The following is a 21,435-nucleotide window of genomic DNA, read 5'->3' as shown; positions in this document are numbered from 1 at the left end:
GCAGTGGGAAGATTACCTGTTTCAGAAACCAGAATCTGTGTTTTGATGACACTCTGACACATTCGAGCCCATCAAGAGTTCTGGCAGCAGCGTGCATCAAGGGGAGAAGAATGTGGGCTGCAGCCAGGAACCACACCCAAGACTGTACCTTCCTTCACATCTACACTTGCTTCATGGCGTGATAGGCAGTACTTGAATGTATAAAGAAAATGAAAAGTCTTTTATGAAAGGGTCCAAAGATCATCTGTGAGAGAACACTTGTTTTTCTTTGAAAACCCAGCAACTGTACCCCAGAGTTCAAAGACACACACTGGGCCTCCAAATCACATGAGAAAATGTTAAAGGTACTAAGGGTATACAGCTTGGGAGAGGAAGACTTGAGAGAGACGTCATAGCTGTTTTCAAATATCCGAAGGGCTGACTTATAATGGGGACTTAAACATTGTGTAAGTTATTCCAGAAGGTAAGACCAAGGCCAAAGGGTAGAATACCCATCCAAAGGCAGATCTCAGGGAATACAGAGAAGCAACATCACTTTTCCACATGTGAATAGATTATTTCGTTAAGTAGTAAACTGAATGTTATACTAATAAATGTTTAACAACCAGTCTCTCTAAGTATAGCATTTGCCAATTTCTAGTATAAATATTCTCTCCATAACTAATTTCAAGCTACCAATTTGACATCAATGCACACGGAGGTACAAAGATACAATAAACACCCAAGAGTTGGGGCCCGCCAGTTTGAATACATCATTCACTGTTAAGTTCAATGACTCTGGGAGACCATCAAGGCTATTGAGAAGGAGGTTCCTGTATTTGATAGTAGTCAAGCTGGATCAACCCTTGTTGCTAACAAGGGGTTAACAAATGGGTAGGAAGCCAGGTCAATGAGTCTTCAGTTACTTGCTCAAGGGCCTCCTGGGTCAGATGACTCACTCTGTCCATGAGCTTCAACTTGCCCAATTAGCTAGTCCTGCATTCATGAAGTTTGGAAAATCACCCTTATCACAGAAGGCTGGTACCTGTGCAGCTGGATGTGTGCCAGAAGCAGCACAGGTGAATGGTTTGCCAGTGCCATAGACATAACAATTAATTAATCACCCCACTCTCTCATGCTGAATTCTGGGATACCCAGGGGCTCCTGCTATTTCACCACAGCCTACAAAAGAATAGAGAGGAATCTGACAACACACCTGAAGAAAGCACAATCCCAAGAGATAGAAATACATCAGGTAAAAGGCTCATCTCTCCTTCTAGAAGACTGGTAGATCTCAGCCTTGGCTGCATACAGAATCACCTGGGAAGCTTTTAATTTTTTTTTTTTAATGTTTATTTATTTCCGAAGGGGAGACAGACAGAGCGTGAGTGAAGGACGGGCAGAGAGAGAGAGACACACACACACACACAGAATCTGAAGCAGGCTCCAGGCTCTGAGCTGTCAGCACAGAGCTCGACGAGGGGCTCAGACTCACAAACTGCAAGATCATGACCTGAGCAGAAGTCAGACGCTCAACTGACTGAGCCACCCAGGCGCCTCAGACTTGGGAAGCTTTTAAAAATCAAGGATACCAGGGGTGCCTGGGTGGTTCAGTTAGTTGAGTGTCAGACTTCAGCTCAGGTTATGATCTCACAGTTCATGAGTTCGAGCCCCACAGTCAGTGCAGAGCCCGCTCCAGACCCTCTGTCTTCCTCTCCCTGCCCCTTCCCTGCTCATGTTCTCTTTCTCAAAAATAAACATTTACAAAAGAAAAAATCAAGGATACAGGTATCCTATCTCTAGAAATTCTGATTTGCCTCAGCTGCCATATGGGCATCAGCATTTCTAGAAGTTTCCAAGCTGATTCTAATGTACAGCCAGGGTAAAGAACACTTCTGTAGATTCTGGAGGCCATGAAAGGTAATGGTGTCCTCAACTCAGGTGGCATAACAATTGAAGAAACTAAGAAACTAGATTCTCAGGGGCACAAAGGTAAGAACTGAAAGGTGCCTTAGAGTTCTACTTACTACTCCATTATATTCATTTTACAGATGTAGATATTGAGACCCAAGGTGGAAGGAGACTTTTTCAGAGCCAGAACTAGAAACCTCTCTGGATTCATAGTCCCATACCCTGAAAAGCTTAGGAACTTATTATCAGAACAATCAAATAAAACTCCCTGGTTTCTTGGCTTGAATTGAGGATTCTAAAAGAAAAAGGATCTTTTGGGGCGCCTGGGTGGCGCAGTCGGTTAAGCGTCCGACTTCAGCCAGGTCACGATCTCGCGGTCCGGGAGTTCGAGCCCCGCGTCAGGCTCTGGGCTGATGGCTCAGAGCCTGGAGCCTGTTTCCGATTCTGTGTCTCCCTCTCTCTCTGCCCCTCCCCCGTTCATGCTCTGTCTCTCTCTGTCCCAAAAATAAATAAACGTTGAAAAAAAAAATTTAAAAAAAAAAAAAAAAAAAAAAAAAGAAAAAGGATCTTTTGATTTGCATTTACTGACTCCATCCCCAGAATACTCAATTGTTCTCAAGAGTGTATTTCTCAAGGTAGGGTCTGGATGGTTTACCTTTCCTAAGGCCACTTAAGAGTCCAGAAAACATTTCTGAGACGTGTTTGCCTGAGCATCCATTCTCCCATATGCTGAAACACAGTCTTGGTTTTACACTTGGGAGAAGCCCAGTGCCTACTGAGTACAGTACTATCAATTCACAAAGTTCTCCAGCAACTCACAAGGGATACTCTCTAGCAACATTTCTGGGAAAGGAGAACATTAACCATTGTTCTGAATCATTGCTTCCTATTCTTGTTGGATCAGTGCTGATTGGCCTCTCTTCAACTTTCTCTTTTCCATTCCTGCTCCTTAATTAAACCCTTTCTTATCAATCACAATCCCTATATCCAGCCTTCTATGTCCCAAACCAAGATGAACAACAAAACACATACTTGCTAGCTAATAAAAGGATGAGAAGCCCCAGAAAAGGATGAAAGGGCTAAAAGGAAGATGACTGAGCAGAGAGAGGGTACTGAGAGAAGAAAAGAGGAAATGTGATCAAAGAATCCCTGGATGTAGAGTCAGGAGCCCTGGGTTCGTTGTCATTCACTAAAAGTTTCTCTTAGGTCACTGTTACTCTAATACACTATTATTCTGTAGTGTTAATAGGCAATATGATGGGAGGAGAGTAGAGGATAAAGGAGGAGTATCTATTGTTACAACTGAGAGAAGCCATTTTTGATGAAGCTAGTAATGAGGACATCCAACAATAACATCCAAAATGGAAATCCTGGCACACCTAGGAATACTTTGAAAGTGTCCAAAGTCAATGGAAATGTTTCTAAATTTTCAAGAACAGGAGCTCCATTGGCCTGAGAAGAACAGCTGAATTGGCCAAAAACCTGACTAAAAGATAGTTAATAAAAAGGTAGAATGTTCGCAATGGTGGCCTGGGGGTGAGCACAGAGCTGCTTCTCCATAAATTTATTGTAAGCCTTTTCTACACTCTCTATTAGAGTCTAAGAGTCTTTTCTGTCCCCCGAACTCCCATTTCTTTAAAAATATGCAAAGGCAAAAGCATTCAGTAAGATGAAAATTCAAGAAAAAGTCATTAAAGTTGACTCCTCCACACCGTAACTTACAACTATGGGCATCCCAGAAAAGAGTAGACTTCTTTGAGGGCTGGAAAAAAGAAGTGGGACTTCACATGTTAATGTTAAGAAGAGAGTGAGAAATGGCATTTCCAAAACAAAGGTCCTTTGCAATGAAGGAAGTGTGGCAATGGAACTTTTGGTAAAGGGAAAACAAAACGGCAAAATGCCCCAATTCCAACCCAAGCTCACATTCCAATGACACAGAACAAGATGTCTCAGATCCGTTTAATGATGGTCATGATGATGGATAAAAGATCTTTGTTCTTCTACCATCTAGTGATCCTTTACTCTTCCATAACCAGCGGGTGCTACAGATACAGGTAAGCAGTTCACAGTCATCCTGAAAAAATGCGCTGTTAGGGAAGAGTGCCAGTCTCTACTCTGACCAGAGGCAGTGTGCTACGATGGAAAGAGAGCAGCCAATGGAATTGGTCAGATCACAATTACCTGTGACCTTGTGCTAATCATCAGTAATAGGAGAACAACAATGTCCACTTCACATGAGGTTAGGTTAAATGATACATGTCTCTAAAACACACTTAGAGTGTCACACAATAGGCATTTATTAAAGGCATACTGAGGAGTGGATGACTCTCTAGGCCTGGATCATGGTTCATATGGAATGTCAGTAAAATTATATGACAAAAATATATGAAAGTAAGAGAAAAGGAGAGATGATAACTCTTATGACTGTCCAAGATTGTTGTGAACCCAGCCTCTTTCACAGTAGAAGTGTGGATAGCTATTGGGACAGTTCTCATTTCCTACAATCTATTCCTTTGTTTTGCTCTTTTGAGCCTGTCTACTGATATTTGCAGCAGAAATGAGCTCAGTCTTTAGAGAGCCTGTATATTCAGGGGTGGGTATCTGGTACTCTCTAATCATCACCAGGGAAAGAGGTTACCCAGAGATTATATAACATCCTTATCCATAGAACTTGGGTGGGGGGGGGCAGATGGTGATCTGAAAAATAAATAAATATATACATACATAACTCTCTTTGAGAAGGGAATGCTATTTTGCCAAAAGGCTCAGATCTCTGAATTTACATGGGCCCATATTCCCCAGCCCTGCCTCCTCCTTGTGTTACCACTTCTACCCACCCACCCCACCTCCAGACAAGCCCACGCCCTTCAACTGCTCCTCATATCAACAGATCAGGAGAACACATGCATCCTTGTGCCTCCATATGGCTCAGTTATTTCATAAATACAAATTCCCATGCAAATACAATCCAAAGTTAACAGAAAGAAGAGAAAATTCTTTAATATTCCTCAATTTCTTCTAAATCTTCCACCTGGTTTCCAGAAGCCAAGTGGTACATCCTACTTCTCCATTCACATCCACACCAGTATCCAGTGCCCTCAGGTAAAATGTCCTCTGGTATCCCACTTGGATGCCTTCACCAAGCTCATTAGGCAAATTTCCAAGGGCTCTAACCCATGGAGGTTCCCCCTCCCCACATCCCTCTAATCCTCTCAGAAGCTTCCTCCACAGTTCAGGGAGTCCAATCCTGACTCCCTCTTCTGACAGAACAGAGGTGGAGACCCAGAATACACAGAAACCCAAACAGATAAGGAGTAGTTCACCAGAAGGCCAACAACCCCTTAGAAGGAAATCTGCTCAGAGGCCAAGCTTGGATTCTAGGATGGATCCTTCCACTTGCCATCAATCAAGCTATCTGAAAACTGTGGCTACCATCTTGGTACAAACAAAAACAAAATCTGTGTTTGTTTAAAGCTGAGGGTTCTGAATATCTGATCTGCTTTTATAAAAAGCTTGCTGGGAAAATTCCACATCGTATTGCTCCTGAAGATATCTTTTCTTGGCTGTAAATCCTAATGTGCCCTTAGGGGCAATATCAATATAAAATCGGTATGAGACACATGCAAAGAAATATAGGCTTTGATGTAGGTTTTTAAAAAACTCATCTGAAAAAAGAAAAAGTAAACTCAGTAACTTTGAAAAGAAAAAAAGGCTCATGGAAAGACCCTCTATCTGCAGTTGTTGAGGGTCCGGGCCCCAGGCTTCCAGCTCTCGCTTGCTGTGTAAGTGGGCAAGTGAGTTAACCTCTCCACACCTTAATCCCCCAACTGTGGGATGTGGAAAACAAGAATGGGTATCTCTACAGAATTGCCACGAGGAATCAATGTAATAGTCTGTGGGACAAACTTAGCACAGTAATCTGGCACCTCATAAATACTCAATAAATGTTAGCGCTATCAACATTAGCGCTGCCACTAATACAGATCATGTTTACAAAAGGCTTTCATACATATCAGCCTTGAAAGGTAGACAAAGTAGAGATAGCTATTTCCCCCTCACACCTGAAATCACTGAGGCTCAAAGACGTTGCAAAACCATCGTAAGGTCACAAAAATGTTGGGTAATGGCAGTGCTCAGGTTGAAACCTGACAAAAGTCAGAAGAAAGGAGATGGTATTGTTAGAAGAACACTTAAGTTTAATGTCGATTTACCCAGAGTTAACCAGAGACTATCGATTAAGCTGTAGTCACAGCTACGTGCCAAACATCGTTCTAACATTTTATATGTATTATCCCACCTGATCTTCTGAAAAACTCTATACAATACACCTTATAGGTTAAAAGTCCTATTTCCATTTTGTGTTTGAGGCATCTGAAGCACAGCAAGGTTGAGTAGCTTCCCCAAGGCACACAGCTAGGAAGCTGTGGAGATGGTACCAAGATTTGAATCCAGAGGCCATGTTCTTAATGTTGACACTCTAATGCTTCCAAGCAGGGACTGCCATATCCTAATAGTAAGGTGATGCTTTCACCTTACTGGGCACTGGATTAGATGATGTCTAATCCCTTCAAATGCCGAGGTGCTAGGCTTTGACACTTCTATTTGCTAGTAAAGAGATAAAATAGTGTCTAAGCGAGTCTCCGGAAACAATATTTAGCGTGGACTTTGGAGAAAGTAGAATGCTATATCCTAGCCTAAAATAGACATGAAATAGTCATAAAAGTATGTATTGATTCAGCAAGGCATGTGACAAGAATATCTTGCACAAAATTCTTACTAAATAAAGAAATATAAGCTGGCTAAAGAAGAGTACGGGAAATTTGAGAAAAGCTGAACAATTGATGGGCACTGACCAATGCACTAATCATAAGCAGAAGGGAGGCCCCCCAATTCTAATGATATTCTTATCAGTTACTCGAATGAAAGCATAAAGCATATGTTTATCCAGTCTGCAGATGATGTGGAGCTCCGGGTAGAGAGCTCACTCATTAAACAGCAGAGTCTGAAGACCATGTGTAGTGGAAATCACTTAAATCTTAGACCACTGGGGTTCAAGATCACTGGTGGTGACCTTGGGCAAGTGACTTAATCTTCTATAGTTAAAATATAAATAATATTTCTCTCACTGGATTGCTGTTTTGTATAAATGCAGAGAGTCTCAAATTTGGTGGATACTCAATGAATGTTAATTCCCTGTCCCCACTTACAAAGAATCTCTACAGGAAGAGCTGTTGCACCAAAAGGAGATAAAATGTACTTGAAATAAACATGGAGTCCTGAATTTAGACTCAAAAATTAAATTGAGAAAAGAGTGAGAGAAAACTAACTCTGTCATCAATTCATATAAAAGATCCAGGGTTTATAGCTGATTGCGACATCAAATCAAGTCAGAAGCACAATGCCATTTCTAAAACAAAACAACTAAAAATTTTAATTTAAACAAATGTATTACATGTCAATGTTAATAAGCAATGCTCTGTGTTCTAGTAATTTAAATACTAATAAACAATGTTCTTTCCAGGGATTTTAATAAACCAGTACTAAAGCTTTGTGGTAACTGTTACAATAAAGCAATAAACCGGGTGCCATATGGGAGCCCAGAGGAGGGAGTTGGTCTTACTCTGCCAAGAGAAATCAAGGAAGGCTTCATGTAGGAAGTGACTGAGTATAGTCTTAAAGCCAGGAAGTCAAGGGGGGAGAAAGACGTTTCAGGCACTGCAAGCAGTAAGTGCACAGGCATGGAGGCCTGGGGGAGGCTGGTGCCATGAGACGTTAGCAGCCCACTGGAACAGTTGAAAAGAAGGTGATTATGGTGGTTCAGGCACATTGCCACAATGTGTAGAGTAGAGCCCTGCACACCAAGGTAGGGAAATCTTGCCCGATACAAAGCAAACAAATGACAGAACCCAGATAGGAACTTAGGCTTTCTGACTCATTATCTATCTATTCTCTCTACCTCTGCTGTCATATACTGTAGCACTAGCCATAGATAGCTATTTAATTTAAATTAAAGTTAAATGCAATTGAAAATTTAGTACTCAAACATAATAGCCACACGTCAAGTGCTCAAGAGCCACATGTGGCTACTGCTACTGTAGAAGCACAGATAAAAACATATCCATTATCACAGAAAGTCGTAGTCTACAGCACCATAGGACCATTAAGTGAACGAGAAGTAGACTGGGTTTGTATTGCTTTACAGAATAGAAACAGGAAACAAAATAAGTAGGTGGAAGCTATAAGGAAGAATATTTCAACGTCCTACACCTCAGTGACAGAAGAGCATCTCATCACTAGAAGCTTGGTGGCCAACTATTACAGTGATTCCTGTATTGACTTAACGCTCTTTGGTGAGAACGCTTGCGTTTGACCGTGGCAGTACAGCTGATTCACTAGTGCAAACATATCTCTGTAGATCCTTCACATGGAGTTCCTGTCACACTTGAATCTAAAGAATATGATGATAGTTTGGAAGTCACTATTCCTTTTTTTTTTTTTTTTAATTTTTTTTTCAACGTTTATTTATTTTTGGGACAGAGAGAGACAGAGCATGAACGGGGGAGGGGCAGAGAGAGAGGGAGACACAGAATCGGAAACAGGCTCCAGGCTCTGAGCCATCAGCCCAGAGCCAGATGCGGGGCTCGAACTCACGGACCGCGAGATCGTGACCTGGCTGAAGTCGGATGCTTAACCGACTGCGCCACCCAGGCGCCCCGGAAGTCACTATTCCTGATGGTCCAGCATCCCAACATCCCAGAATGTGGGAATTTTTTAACATACTCAGCATTTTTAAGCTGTGATCCATGAACCCCCTGAAACTGAATGCAAATAGTATGTGTATTTCTTTCAGGAAAGAGGGGTGCATAGCACCAATCAGATTTCAAAGTTGTGACCCCAGTACAGAAAGCAAATAAATGCTGTACTTGAGGGACTTGGCAGTTGGCAGAATTGCAACTGAGAATTGCAACTTGGCAGAATCATCCAACTGAGTCCAAAAAGACTCAGGTCATTCCTGACTCTAAGGTTCTATAACCTGAGCATCTAAAGACCATCACCCTGCAACTGAGCAATTTCGAGTCAAACATCCCCTGACCTTGTTCAAGGAGAAAAGAGATGAGATGAGTATAAAAGGACATGGAAATAACCCAAGGCACTAAAGTTGGATAATTCAGTCAAGTCGGGGTAGGAAGAAAGAAGAGAATCTGTCAACCTCTTCTGGAGATGCCCATTGGAAGCTCTCTCAGAAATCTTGATGGCTCATTTTCAAAGACAGCCTATAGAAACAAGCACACCCAGTCGGATGGAATACCAGTTTACCAGCTGGAGAACTTGCCCAGTGAATCCAAATCTTGCTGAACTATCAATCCATTTCAAAAATTAGGACTTTTGTTCTAATCACCACCTGACAATATGACAATTGTACCAGGATTCATCTCCAGGTCCTAGAGTATTTATAGAGCTGAAAGGACTGATTTCTAGAACAATGCAGGGATTCCTCTGTTATCTGGTGTAGCTAGAGAAGGATACTTTGGTCAATTTAACAAAAAAAGTGATAAAGAGCTACTTTAAATAATCAAAATGGATTATAATTTGCAAAATCTCTGAACACAACAAAGTGCACACACCATTCAAACCAAGCTGATCACAATGTAACGAATGCTTCATTGGTAAAATCCAAAAAGCACTATGGCATTTTGTGGCGCCTGGGGGCCACTGGAACAAATCTCAATTGTTATTATACTACAGACCTCTGTACCCATTAATAAAGAGCTCTATATAATAAAATGCCAGATAACAAATACTGTGTAGCTTTTTCACAGTCATTATTGGGTAACATGGAAACTGAAGTGGTTGATACCAAGATCGTGAGGTAGCTGAAGTTCGTCTTTCCAACCTCCAAATTCCCATTGTAATTGGGAATTACACCAGCCATCCTGTGCCCTCACTACCTCCTAGCAACCTCCTCTCCCCACACTAGGGCCACACCTGTTCCTACAGGTCCAGGTCACTGCAACACTAGGCACATAATGTTTGCAACACTGGGCACATTGATGTTTGTTGTTAACCAAGAGTAACCAATTAATTAATTCATCCAACATAATTTTACCAAATGCTCAACATGAGCCAGTCTTGCATTAGATGCTGAAATTAAAGGGGGAATGTCCAGTGTCAGTTCTCAGAAGAGCCTGCCTTCACTTATAAGGTGTTAATGCCATGTATTAGCTACTATATCACTGCTCCCAAGATCATCTGTATTTTGACAGAGAAGTCCTGAAGCGTCACTATCTGAACCTAAAGGTAGCAGCAAGGCTTCAGGCTGGAATATGAGAGAGAAATTTGGGACGAAGACTCTCCTCAGTGATTTATAAAACTGGCCTTCTCTAAAGGCAATGCAGGGCAGATAATGAAACCGTGTCAAACAGCAGTTCTCAAAGTACGGTCAGCAGCATCAGTGTGAACTGGGGACTTGTGACAAATGCATATTCCCAGGACCTACTTCACCTTATAAGTGAATCTGAAACTCTGGCCATAGGGCCCAGAAATCTGTATTTTATGATGCCTTCAGTAGATTCTGAGTGCCACTAAGCTAGAGAACCAGTGACGTAGATAAAATGGGCAGTGCATATGTATGACTTCGACACAAAGAAACAAGATGAGGAATTAGCCTTGATGCTGATGGAAGTCACCTGCTGGAAGGAACAGTCTCTGACAGAATAGTAGCAAAATAGTTCCCAACAACACACAGCTGGAAATTGCCAGGACGCTGGTGAGTGACTGTTGAAAATCCATTTCATGCTTTTTGACTCTGACCAGCCCCATGAGACAATGGTGTGGAAATTGAGAAAGAGGCACAGAAAGTTTGAAACACTTCAAACCTACACTAAGTTGAAGGTTGAGAAAGGCTTATGAAAACTAATCTCCCTCCCTGCATTGGTTTTCAGAGCCTCTTCTCTGGGTCCACAAGGCACACACAGTGTCTGGCATCTCAGCCACAGAAATTGCACCAGAATCTAATTACTACAAGCCTCAGTTCTTGACATTGAGTAGAGAATTTCTTCCTTTCCCCTCTAATCTGTTACCCACCAATCAGCCACATCCTCTTCATCCCTTCTTTAAAGGGGACAGCTATATAGACACCCCACTCCCGGCTCTACTGACAGAAGCCTTTAGAAAGCTAAGGCATACATCTGACACAGGCTTTCCAAATTCTCCAGGGATGGGGAGAACACAGGCACCACAAATGCAGCATGAACAAATGCAGCAAAAGAAAAAAAAAATGTAGGCTCAAAATTATGCAGAGTTGCAACAGCAATTCAAATCAACCACCCACAGGCAAAAAGACCACACTTGGCACAGGTGCCATGCACAGCCTCTCCCTGAAGCCCTGCACTGGCTGGACCGTAGGAGCCTGTAGCTGGAGCCTAGCCTGGAGTCACATTCCCAAGCCCTGCCCATCTGCGTCAGGGATGAACTACCACTTTAAAAAAGAACCTTTTTTTTTTTTTTTTAATATTCTAAAGGACTAAGAGTGGAACTGCCTAGTCCTACAAATTTGGAACTCAACATGCAATTAAAAAAAAAGGCACTCTTAAGAAGTACCCACTGCTCTGCCAGGGGCAGGGTGGGAAGTATCGTGGATAACTGACACGTTTTAGTCATTCAGTGCCATTCTCCTTAATCTGGCCCATTTTTCCTTCTTAAGTACACACCTCCTGGCTGCTCCTTGCTTTCCAGAAACAGTGATATGGGGGGCTCATTAGAGTTTATAGCCAAAGACTGGCCAAAGATACAGGGAATGGAAGATTAAGTAAACATACCTGGGTTATTCAGTGAGCAAAAGTAACCACAGCCATCCCCCGAAAGTAGGACTGACACATAAGAGACCATCAGGTTGGAGGAGCCTAAAAACTCGGTGCTGTACTTTCTGCCCTTAAGTAAGAGTGATGCTGGAAATGAGCTAGTGAGCCCATACACAAGTCCTCTCTGTGCAGGTCCAGAATGCTTGGGAGGGGAAGTGTTGCCACACGTCACTGGCATTTCTATCCCTCCTCAACAGGAACTGCTTAAAAAAATTTTTTTTGATGTTTATTTATTTTTTGAGGGGGGGGGAGAGAGAGAGAGTGAGAGAGAGAGAGTGGGGGAGAGGCAGAGAGAGAGAGAGGGAGACACAGAATCTGAAGCAGGCACCAGGCTCTGAGCTATTAGCACAGAGCCTGGCATGGGGCTCGAACTCATGAACTGTGAGATCGTGACATGAGCCAAAGTCAGACGCTTAACCGACTGAGCCACCCAGGCACCCCTTTTTCAGATTTTTTTAATGTTTATTTATTTTTGAGAGACAGAGTACAAGCAGGGGAGGGGCAGAGAGGGAGACACAGAATCTGAAGCAGGTTCCAGGTTCTGATCTGTCAGCACAGAGCCCAATGTGGGGCTTGAACTCATGAACTGTGACATCATGACCTGAGCTGAATCAGATGCTCAATGGACTGAGCCACCCAGGCACCCCCAAAAGGGACTGCTTTAAAAGCCACATAGCGGTGCAGATGACAGAGCGGATGGGGAGTGGTACACATTAATTTCAGTACCTGCTCACCCTTCCAAATTCCTATGTGAAGTCCCACTCAAATTTGAAAAGAAACAATTACAGAAGCCTCCTGAGCTCTATGGTTTAGCATTTATTAGCGTAAGACCTGGGATGACAAGAGCGTTCAGAGTGACAAGTACTTGGGGGACATAAATATCTCCTAGTTAACCATTTCTCTGAATAGAGGAGGGGAGTAGCTGCATATTTATGGGGCACCCAAATGTAACAGGACTGGGTAGGAGGCAGTCATTATAAAAGCAGCAAGAAAAAGCATGTTAAAAAAGAGCTCTACCCTCCTCCCCAGCCAGCTCCCCCACTACCTTTCTTTGTGTCCTAGTCCCACTGCAAAAAACAGAGGATGTAGACGAAAAAGTCCATCTGTGAAGCCGGTCCTCGGCAAGAGACCTTGCTTGTATCCAAGTAGACAAATAACCTTCCTTTTCTGAAAATCCTAGAGAAAACCCACACATATAATGAATTATTCACAAAGGCTGAACCTAAAAATGAGTGAGGGAGAAATACAGAAAGATGGAAAAGGGACAGAAGACAGCAGAAAGAGAAAGTCTCTCTCTTTGAATAAAAGGGTATTCATTACAGTCACGTCCAGGTTCCCTCTTTCCTGTCTGTGTGGTCAGTGAGAAATAGAGTGGCCTCTGATAGCTGGCTTGCATGGCTGGGCTTTTGGAGACCCGCAGCTTCCTGTGCAGCCTTGCGAACGACAAAAGGGAGGCTGCTGGGCTGCTGGTGGAAACCAAGGAGTCAAGGGTTTGCAGGAGTTCTGACAGCTTAGCGAATCTTGACTCTGTTTTATTTTAACTAAGAACATGAAGATAGGAGGAAACCAGATGTTCCTATGAAGAGGGGGGAAGCTGCAGAGATTGGGGGGGGAACCCTACATTTTATACAGCAGCAGCTAAAAAGAGATCAGCAATTCTGGATGGAGCTAATAAACTCCAAAGTCTGAATCTTTCAGAAGATAAAAAAGACCTGTGCTCATTATTTCCCTCCTCCTCCTTTAATTCATAGTGTGCATCCCGCCTGTTACAGGGAAAGCAAGTGGAGGGAAGAGGAGACATGGTGACACGCAAGCCAACAGACAAAACTATCGCGTCCAAGATATTTTCATCTCCAGCCTCCCGTCATTTCATTTCTGTCAAACTCCTTCGCTCCAGCTCGCTTTCCAGGCTGCATCCCAATGGCAACTGGTCCCCACGACAAGGCATAGCCTGGTTTCCAGAGGAAATGAAGACCTTTCTCTAGCAGCCGCAGGGCAAGTGACAGTCACTGTCTGCTTCACTGTCTGCATCTGTGCCCAGGTACACAGAAGATGCGAAACCCTTCTGCATTATGTGATCATAGGATATAATTACAGACTCTGTCCTTGTTAGCTGCCACCCTCTGCCCTAATCAAGGCACTCTGACTCATGATCCATTAGCGTTACATCAAACCTGAAATTCTTGCCAAGATTACAGTCTACTATCCTGCAAGGTGCTGTATATTTATAGACAACCAGAACAGCAGAAAAGTTTATGTCAAAATGGGAGATGTGGACACTAAAGCTTTTAGTAATCCTCACCAAAATCCTCCAAAATAAATGCACATTTTTCAATGGGAAATTTACCATAATAAAGCACATAACCTCTGACCCAGAGCCAGAGTCTTTTGAGACCACAATGAAATTCTCTGCAACAAGAAATCATGGATGAATATGTACAAGTTCATTATAACGAGCTTCAACATCTCAGCGGCTGCAAACACATTTGATCTTCCTACTTTAGGCCCTGTACATTTCTGCATGAAACATGTGTTCCCCTGCTGAGATGACCCACATCATCAGTGGGGAGGAAATCTCCCACTGCCCGTCAATGGCACAGAGTCCCCAAGTCAGATATATTTCCTCCTCTCATCCTCTGACCTAAAAAAGTACGAACAAGTGTGGGGCATCTCACAAACCATGAGGGAGACATTGTATGTGTCCATAGAATAACTGGGTCTGGGAATGGAAGGGTTAGAGCTGGTTAGCATATGGCAGTGAATGTGGGATGACGCTCGGAGCAGCCAATTCCGTGAGGAAAAGAAAATCCTTTTGTTACATCTATTAGATGAGCAAGAAATAAATGGAAGAATCATATAGAATGTAATATCACATTTTAAATCAGATTAGCATTTTCAAAAAGGTTACGGTCTCCACTGCAGAAAAGAGTGCCATAAGAAAATAAAATTATCTCCCTATGCAGATGTAGCTTCCAAGAAAAATGAAACACATTCAGAGTGGGCTGTAACTTACCACCATCTTTCATGCCAAATCAGGGTTATTGTGGGCATTTCTTTCCATAAGAACTAGACTTCCCCTATTAAATAACTGGAAAAGATTACCCCACCCACCCACGCAAGCCAGAGAATGCTACAAGTAGAAATTAAATAATTCCTTTCACTTAACTGATCTTTTCAGGCCAATTTGTTAAAGACAAGTAATAGGCAGCATGAAGAGAGGCTAACACAGCACACAGAAGTGTTCCTTCCCTCCTAGACCCACGGTGACTTTCTGCAGCCCATAAAAGATGTGTAAGTCTCAGAGACATAGTGCACAAATAATCAAAGTCCTCAAGCATGTTACATGTTCCTATGTCAGTTCAAAGCAGGAGATCTTAACACATTTTCTGAACAATCTTTCTTTTTTCCAAAGATCTGGCCCTTACAAACAGTAAAGAAGTACTTCCCAGACTTTAATGTGCGTACTAACCACCTGGGGGTTTTATTAAAATGCAGATTCTGATTCAGTAAATCTGAGGTGGGGCTCAAGGTCCTGAATTTTTAACAGGAACAGGCCCCCAGATGATTTGGTTGTTGGCTCTTTGCTCTTTTTGAGAAGCAAAATCTAGAAGGCACGCTTCATTTAGAACTGAGACCCCTCTCTTCAGGGATGCTGAAATTTCTGAAGGACCCCATTAAAATAACAGCTGGTGTTTACTGGGTAATTAGGCAATGTTCTACAAACTGGACTTTTACTACCTCATTTAGTTCTCCCAGTAACTCATTATTAGCACCCTCATTTTACAGATAAGGAAACTGAGTCACGAAGTAATGAAGTAACTTTTCAAGGTCACAGAGCTGGTGAAGGAACGGGGAATTTGAATGCAGACAGCCTGGCTCCAAAGTTTTACTGGTTAACCACGGCTCACAGTGCCACCCAGTAAGAAAAAGGGAGCGATTTCAGGAAGCTGGGTGTCCAGGTAGGAAGGAAAGCGAGACTAGCATCTCAGATGCAGTACTGGAGAAAACGCAGAACCCAAAGAAGCGCAATGTTTCCACACGGTCACCACCAGAGGGAATATATATTAGACAGTCTCGCTGTACAGCCAGGAGGGGGAAAAAAAGCAAACATGGTGTATTTTAAATTTTCCAACCAGGCTCCTCTACACACCTTAGCAGATGTTCTCTGAACACTGTTACAACAGCCTACACGCTGAAGAACCACTGAGAAACTTCCAGCTATGGGGATAGAAGAGGCCACTGGGACCAGGCTCTGGGCCAAGGCAGAGTACGATGCTGAAATCAACTCCCCATTCTCTCCTTTGACTCTCTTTGGTCCATCCTGGCCAAAGACAAGGAAAGGGCGGAGTAAAAACCACTGTCGCACCTTGCGCTCGCAACGCCTGGCAGAAAGGCGGTGTCTTTGCAGCGGAAGAGCAAACGTGAAAAGCGCCAACCGCGTAGTATGGACCCCGTGCTTCATTTCCCAACCCCCGCCCCCCCCACCCCCAGTCTGGGCCCAGCCGGAAGTGCCCGAGGTGCTGAACCGGGCTGATCCCACTGCCGCGCGCACGCCTGGGGAGTTTCGGTGGCGCTGTCCTAGGTGCCAACGATGGCTGCTGGCACCCTTTGCCACCCGCGGGGTGGATGGGCGGCTTTGTCTACCGCCAGGAAACCGAAGGGCGCCTCGGTAAACACGACCCTAAGAGAGGGGCACAGTAAAGCAGCACCTGGAGTGTGGGGAATTTTAGAGAACAGTAGAGGCGGACAGGGGAACGGAGCCCCGCGGGAGGAATCCGTAGAAACCTGACTAGAGGAGTGTTTGCTGCCGCAGCACGCAACACAATGAGATCTGTCCGCTTTGTGCTGCGCACCGGGCAGGCGGGACTGCAGGGACAGGACCCTTCCTCCTCCCCAGTATCCCCACCCCTAGATACGTTTAACTCAGCACGGAATGGCCCCGAAGCACTCTGTGGGGGTGGGAGGAGGAGGGGAGCACAGAGAGGAGGAGAGAGGAAGCCCAGCCAGGGGTGGTTGTGGGAGGATTTGAGCAGCAGCAGGAAGAATATCTGCTTCGAGATGCTCCTTCGTTTCTAATGAGGGGTGCTGCCTAGAAGCACCATGCGCCAGCCAATCGCAGTGCTGCTGAGGCAGAGAACTAGGGAAGAAGGAGGGGAAGGCCAGAGACTGGGGTGGGGGTAGTAGGGAGATGCCCAGGCCCTGGAGGAAGCGAGCCACGTGCCTCACTGATACTAGAGACCCAATGCAGCTCCAGCTGTCTCACTGCTGCACACCTGGAGGGTGGGGGTGGGGAGAGAGGAGGCTAGAGAAGACGACTAGGGGCCTCCTCTGCAGGTACATCCTTCCCAAGAAATTTCTTTCCACAAGCATCAAAGTCCCATGTCTCCAAACCTACTCCCCTATTTAAAGCCATGCCACTGGCTTGCTTCCTACTAAGCACCCTCCCCACCAACCCCAATTCCTAAAGACCTTGCCAGGTGCCCAAATTCTTAGTGAAGAACAAGGCGGTGAGATGCCTAATCAGCAGCCTGTATTTGGTGCACTTGATTAAACCTGCAAAGAAGCTCCTTCTATGCCTGTTCACCCTGAAACTGCCACCATCAGAGACACCCCCACCAGCTCTTTGTGGAGAGCAGTTCCTTTGGAGGTAGGGAGAGACAGACGGCTTGCACATCTCTGGGCACAGCTGATGAATTCAAGCTCAGCAGATCAACCTGAATCTTGGGCACAAGGAGGGCACTCAGCTGAGTCAAACATTCAGAGGCAGGAGTACCCAACCCAGGACTAAGAAAAGGATGGACTCCGATGAGCTGTTCTTTGGCTGAAAAGAAAACTCCACTCTGAGCTGTCTGGGCTGTATCATTAGAGATTGCCTCTGCTGACACATTCATTCACTCCACTCTCAGTGGAACTTAAACTCAGTCCCCAGAGTTAGCTGAATCCCCAGCCAAATGGCTGTTTTATTTGTCCATTTGTCTATTTGTCTACAGGGTTTTGGCCCAGACTCTTGAAGCCTCTGAACTGATAAATCCCCTCAGGGAGCCTTGACTTCCCCACAAGCAGACAGTGCAGGTGTCTTTCCAGAGGGTGGGGATGCAGACAGAGGGGGTGTCTTTGAGGGAGGAAAGGGGAGTGAGTATGAAAGAAAACCCTGAGATTTGGGGCAATCCATTCTATGTGAAGGGCCTGAGGGGGCCTGAAAATCAGACAAAGCCCAGCCCAGAAAGGGGCAGACACAGCAACACCATGCACCCAGGGACACCAGAGATTTCCACATAGGAAAAATCAAAAACCAAGTCTTACCTTGAAAAGCACTAGTGCCCACACTGGTCTCTACAGACACCAAGCTTGCCCCTCAGGTGCACCGAAGTAGAGTGCACTCCAGCAAAGGGGCAAATTGGCACCAGGAAGGGGATGGGGGATAAATTCCATGCTAGATTTCCCCCCTTACCAGAAGAAATGCAAAGGGAGAGAGGGGAGTTATGGTGGGCAAGAAAGGATATGGCCAATCGATGAGCTTCTTGGCGTATTTCCTGACAATATTATCTTCTCCGAAGATGAACAGGGATCTGTTGACGGTGAAACAGTTCTGCCGGACGGGAATGGGGTTGTACAAAGCCATAGTCCGCGCCCTCTGCGCTTTCGACTGCTTGTAGGCGGCCGCTGGCCCCGAGGCCGGCACCGGGGTTCCTTGCCGGTTCCTGCTCTGGTCCGAGTCTCCATCGCCCGACCCCGGCCTGCCGACCACCGCCTCCCCGAAGCGAGCCATCCTGAAGTTTAAACAGACAGAAGACACACAAAGGTGATCGCGGCCGGACACCCGCACACAGCAACAAGCAGAGAGACACGGAGACTCAGAGCCGCATCCAGAGGAGCACGGGGACCACCGCCTCCGGGGAGCCTCGCGAGCTCTTGAGAGAGGCGGCGGCAGCAGCAGCCCCGCTGCTCTGAACTGTTGAATCTAAATGCAACCTCTGCGAAGCTCCATTCCTCAAGGAGGAAAAAAAAAAAAAAAAAAAACGGGGGGAGGGCTTGGGGGTGCTCAGTTTCTGGAGGCAATTTTTTTTTTCAAAATGCCAGTGTGTGGTGGCATTCGGGGACTGAAGAAGAGAGGGGTGGAGTAGGCTGCTCTTCAAACATAGCTCCTCTTCTGGCAGACGCACCACCTAGTTCTGGAAGCGAGGCAGGCACCGGCCCGCTAGGTAACAGTTTGGTGATTTATTGGGGGTGGGGGTTGGGGAGGAAGGGAAAAATGAAAACAAAAGAACTTAAAAAAAAAAAAAAAAGACAAGGACGGGGTTATGGTGACATGCTTTATAACGCCAGCCCCGGCAAGTCCATCTAAGAAATTCCACAGCCAAGACTTGGGTCTTTAAATCTGCCAGCACAGACGCATCCAAAGGTTGACAGAGAGGGAGGGGGGAGCGATACTGAGGTTCCTGCGCAAACCGCAACGCCCAAAATATCAAAAGAAGAAGTCAATCCAACCGGAGAGGGACAAACGACTTCAAAGCTCCTGCGCTTGGGATAGAAGTTGAGCAGCCTCCGGAGAGCAGCGGAGCCCGAGTGCCAGCATCCTGCCGGAGCGCTCGCCGCCGCCGCCGTCGCCGCCGCCTCCCCGGATCAGCATGCAACAGCGATCCGCGGCTGCGCCGGGGCGAGGGCGGGAGCGGGCGGGCGGCGAGCACTTGGGCGAGGGAGGAACAGGTTGCAGGCGAGCCTAGCCGTGGCCTGGCACGGGAGTTGTCCAAGGACCGAACTTCCTGCCGAACGGCTCGGCGTCTTCTGCCACCGACAGCCCCACTCCGGGAAGCAGAGGAGAGGTGGGGAAGGAAAGGAGAAGGCGAGGAGTTGGGGGTGGGAGGGGGGGCGAGCGGAGCGCAGAGGCGCAGCGAGGCGCGCGTTGGAGCGCCTGGAGAGGCGGGGGCGGGGCCGGTGAGGACAGGAGGGGCGGGGATGGAGCCGGAAGGACCCCGGCAGACCGCAGCTGCAGGGGCCTGGGAAGTGAGGTTGGTTTGGCTCATAGATTTATTTAGCCAGAAGGTAGCGGGCCACCTCCGCAGAGGTCCAGCAAGAGTCGCCTCTCCCGCAAGTAACGCCAGAGGAGAGAGGCAGGCGCAGCTGGCGGCGCGGCACGGTCCCCGCAAGAGAGCCGAGCCCAGGCCCGGCGGGGGCGCACACGCACGCGCGCACGCACTCGCGCCTTCCGTCCCCGCCGAGGCGCCGGCCGGTGCTGTGCCCCGCGCAGTGCCCGCCCAGGCGGGTAGTCGAAGCCTTTGCGCCGTGCGCGCCGCGCTCCGGGGCCCGGTCGCTGCTTCTCCACACCTCCCAGTCTCCAAGGAACGCTGCCCAGGGATTTCCGCGGAGAAGGCAGCACCCTCTCCCTGTCTCCCCACTTAGCAACCCGCAGGCCCCGTGAGGCACGCTGGGACCACTGGGGGCTCCGCACCCTGCTGTTGGTGCCAGCTCCCCGCGGGAGCTTCTGCCCTCCCTAGGCAAATGCGATCTGGGGCGGCTTCTTGGGTTCAGCTCCGGAGGAGCCCTGCGCATCCATTTCTGGAAGAGTGGCCCAGATACTGGGGCCGGCGATGGTAGTTTGGGGCTAACACTACCCTTCTCAAAGTCTTATCAGGAGATCCTCCCACCCACCCCTTTTACTCGTAAGTCCGCTCCACTGACTTCCTCAAACCCACCCTGTTAATGAAGAAAAAACCAATTAGTATCTGAGCTGCGTTAAGTGGGAAAGGTGGACTCCAAGGCCCTGAGAAAGAGGGTTTAGCAACCACGCCCTTGTCCACAGGTGACTCAGTGGTTTGAACGGAACACAGGTACCAGCCGCCCCCTCCCATGTCTCCAGTAGCTGGAACACACTTGCCTCTGCTTTTTTCCAATCTCTGCCTCAACACACAACTCTATCCAAATCCTCCCCACATGAGCAATGTTAGAGAAAAGGAAGGGGCGGATGGCTGAGGAAAGAAACAGAGTCTGACCAAGGCCAAGAGGTTGGGTGAATGCAGCTTCATGTGTCTGAAAGGCAGTGTGTCCCTGTGTGTGAGATTAACTGAGGGGAAGGGAAGGGACATCTGAGTGAGAGGCATGTGTGTTCCTATGTGTATGTGTCTGTGGGCAAGGCCACATGAGTACTGACGCAAGGTCTACTGTGTGAGAACATATGAGAACATGTGTGAAGGGAAATTCTCTGGGTACTGGAAACCCAAAGGAACGATGTCACTGCTGCCTTTGGGATGGCATGTTGACCTTTTGATTCAGGGTAGCCTGTTTCAGGCCAAATTACTACACAAGGTGTGTCAGCTCTAATTATTATTTTGATTTCACATTACTGCCTTACTCTGTCATTCTACCTACCTTAATTGGAGGGTCCTTTTCAGTCAGATACCTAGTCAGAAGTAAAAGGGAAGATGTTGCTATGAACCATGAGGTCCCTGTTCGTCACTCACAATGGTCACAAGTGGTCGTCTCAGTAACCCTGCAAACTGTGTAGATTAGAAAGGGCTTTCAGAAGTGAGCAAACCCGTGCTTTCAGGCAGAACCATAATCCATAGTACAAAATTCATTCAAATCAATCATCTGATAAATATTTTTGAGCACCAGACACTGTTGGCACTGAGGACATAATAATGAACAAAATAAATGATGACCCCCAAAAACGTGTCCTCTTCCTGGA

The 21,435-nt window shown here is 46.2% G+C and overlaps 1 protein-coding gene across 3 annotated transcripts in view; it reads right to left on the bottom strand.

Moving 5' to 3' along the window:
- CACNA1E (calcium voltage-gated channel subunit alpha1 E) overlaps window positions 1-18,519 on the bottom strand; it is a 310,524-nt gene extending 292,005 nt beyond the window's left edge. For all 3 annotated transcript variants that reach the window (XM_047077294.1, XM_047077295.1, XM_047077296.1), the window contains exon 1: window positions 18,254-18,519. In XM_047077294.1, coding sequence (XP_046933250.1) covers window positions 18,254-18,519 — 266 coding nt within the window. The remainder of the gene's footprint in view (window positions 1-18,253) is intronic.
- Between the last annotated feature and the right edge of the window lie 2,916 nt (window positions 18,520-21,435).

Source organism: Lynx rufus, unplaced genomic scaffold (genome assembly GCF_022079265.1).
Source record: "Lynx rufus isolate CCGP_SWC_20201006 ecotype Redwood Valley unplaced genomic scaffold, mLynRuf1.p SCAF_15, whole genome shotgun sequence".
Lineage (NCBI taxonomy): Eukaryota > Metazoa > Chordata > Mammalia > Carnivora > Felidae > Lynx > Lynx rufus.
The sequence above is the reverse complement of the archived record's forward strand: the minus strand, read 5'-3'. Positions and strand labels throughout refer to the sequence as shown.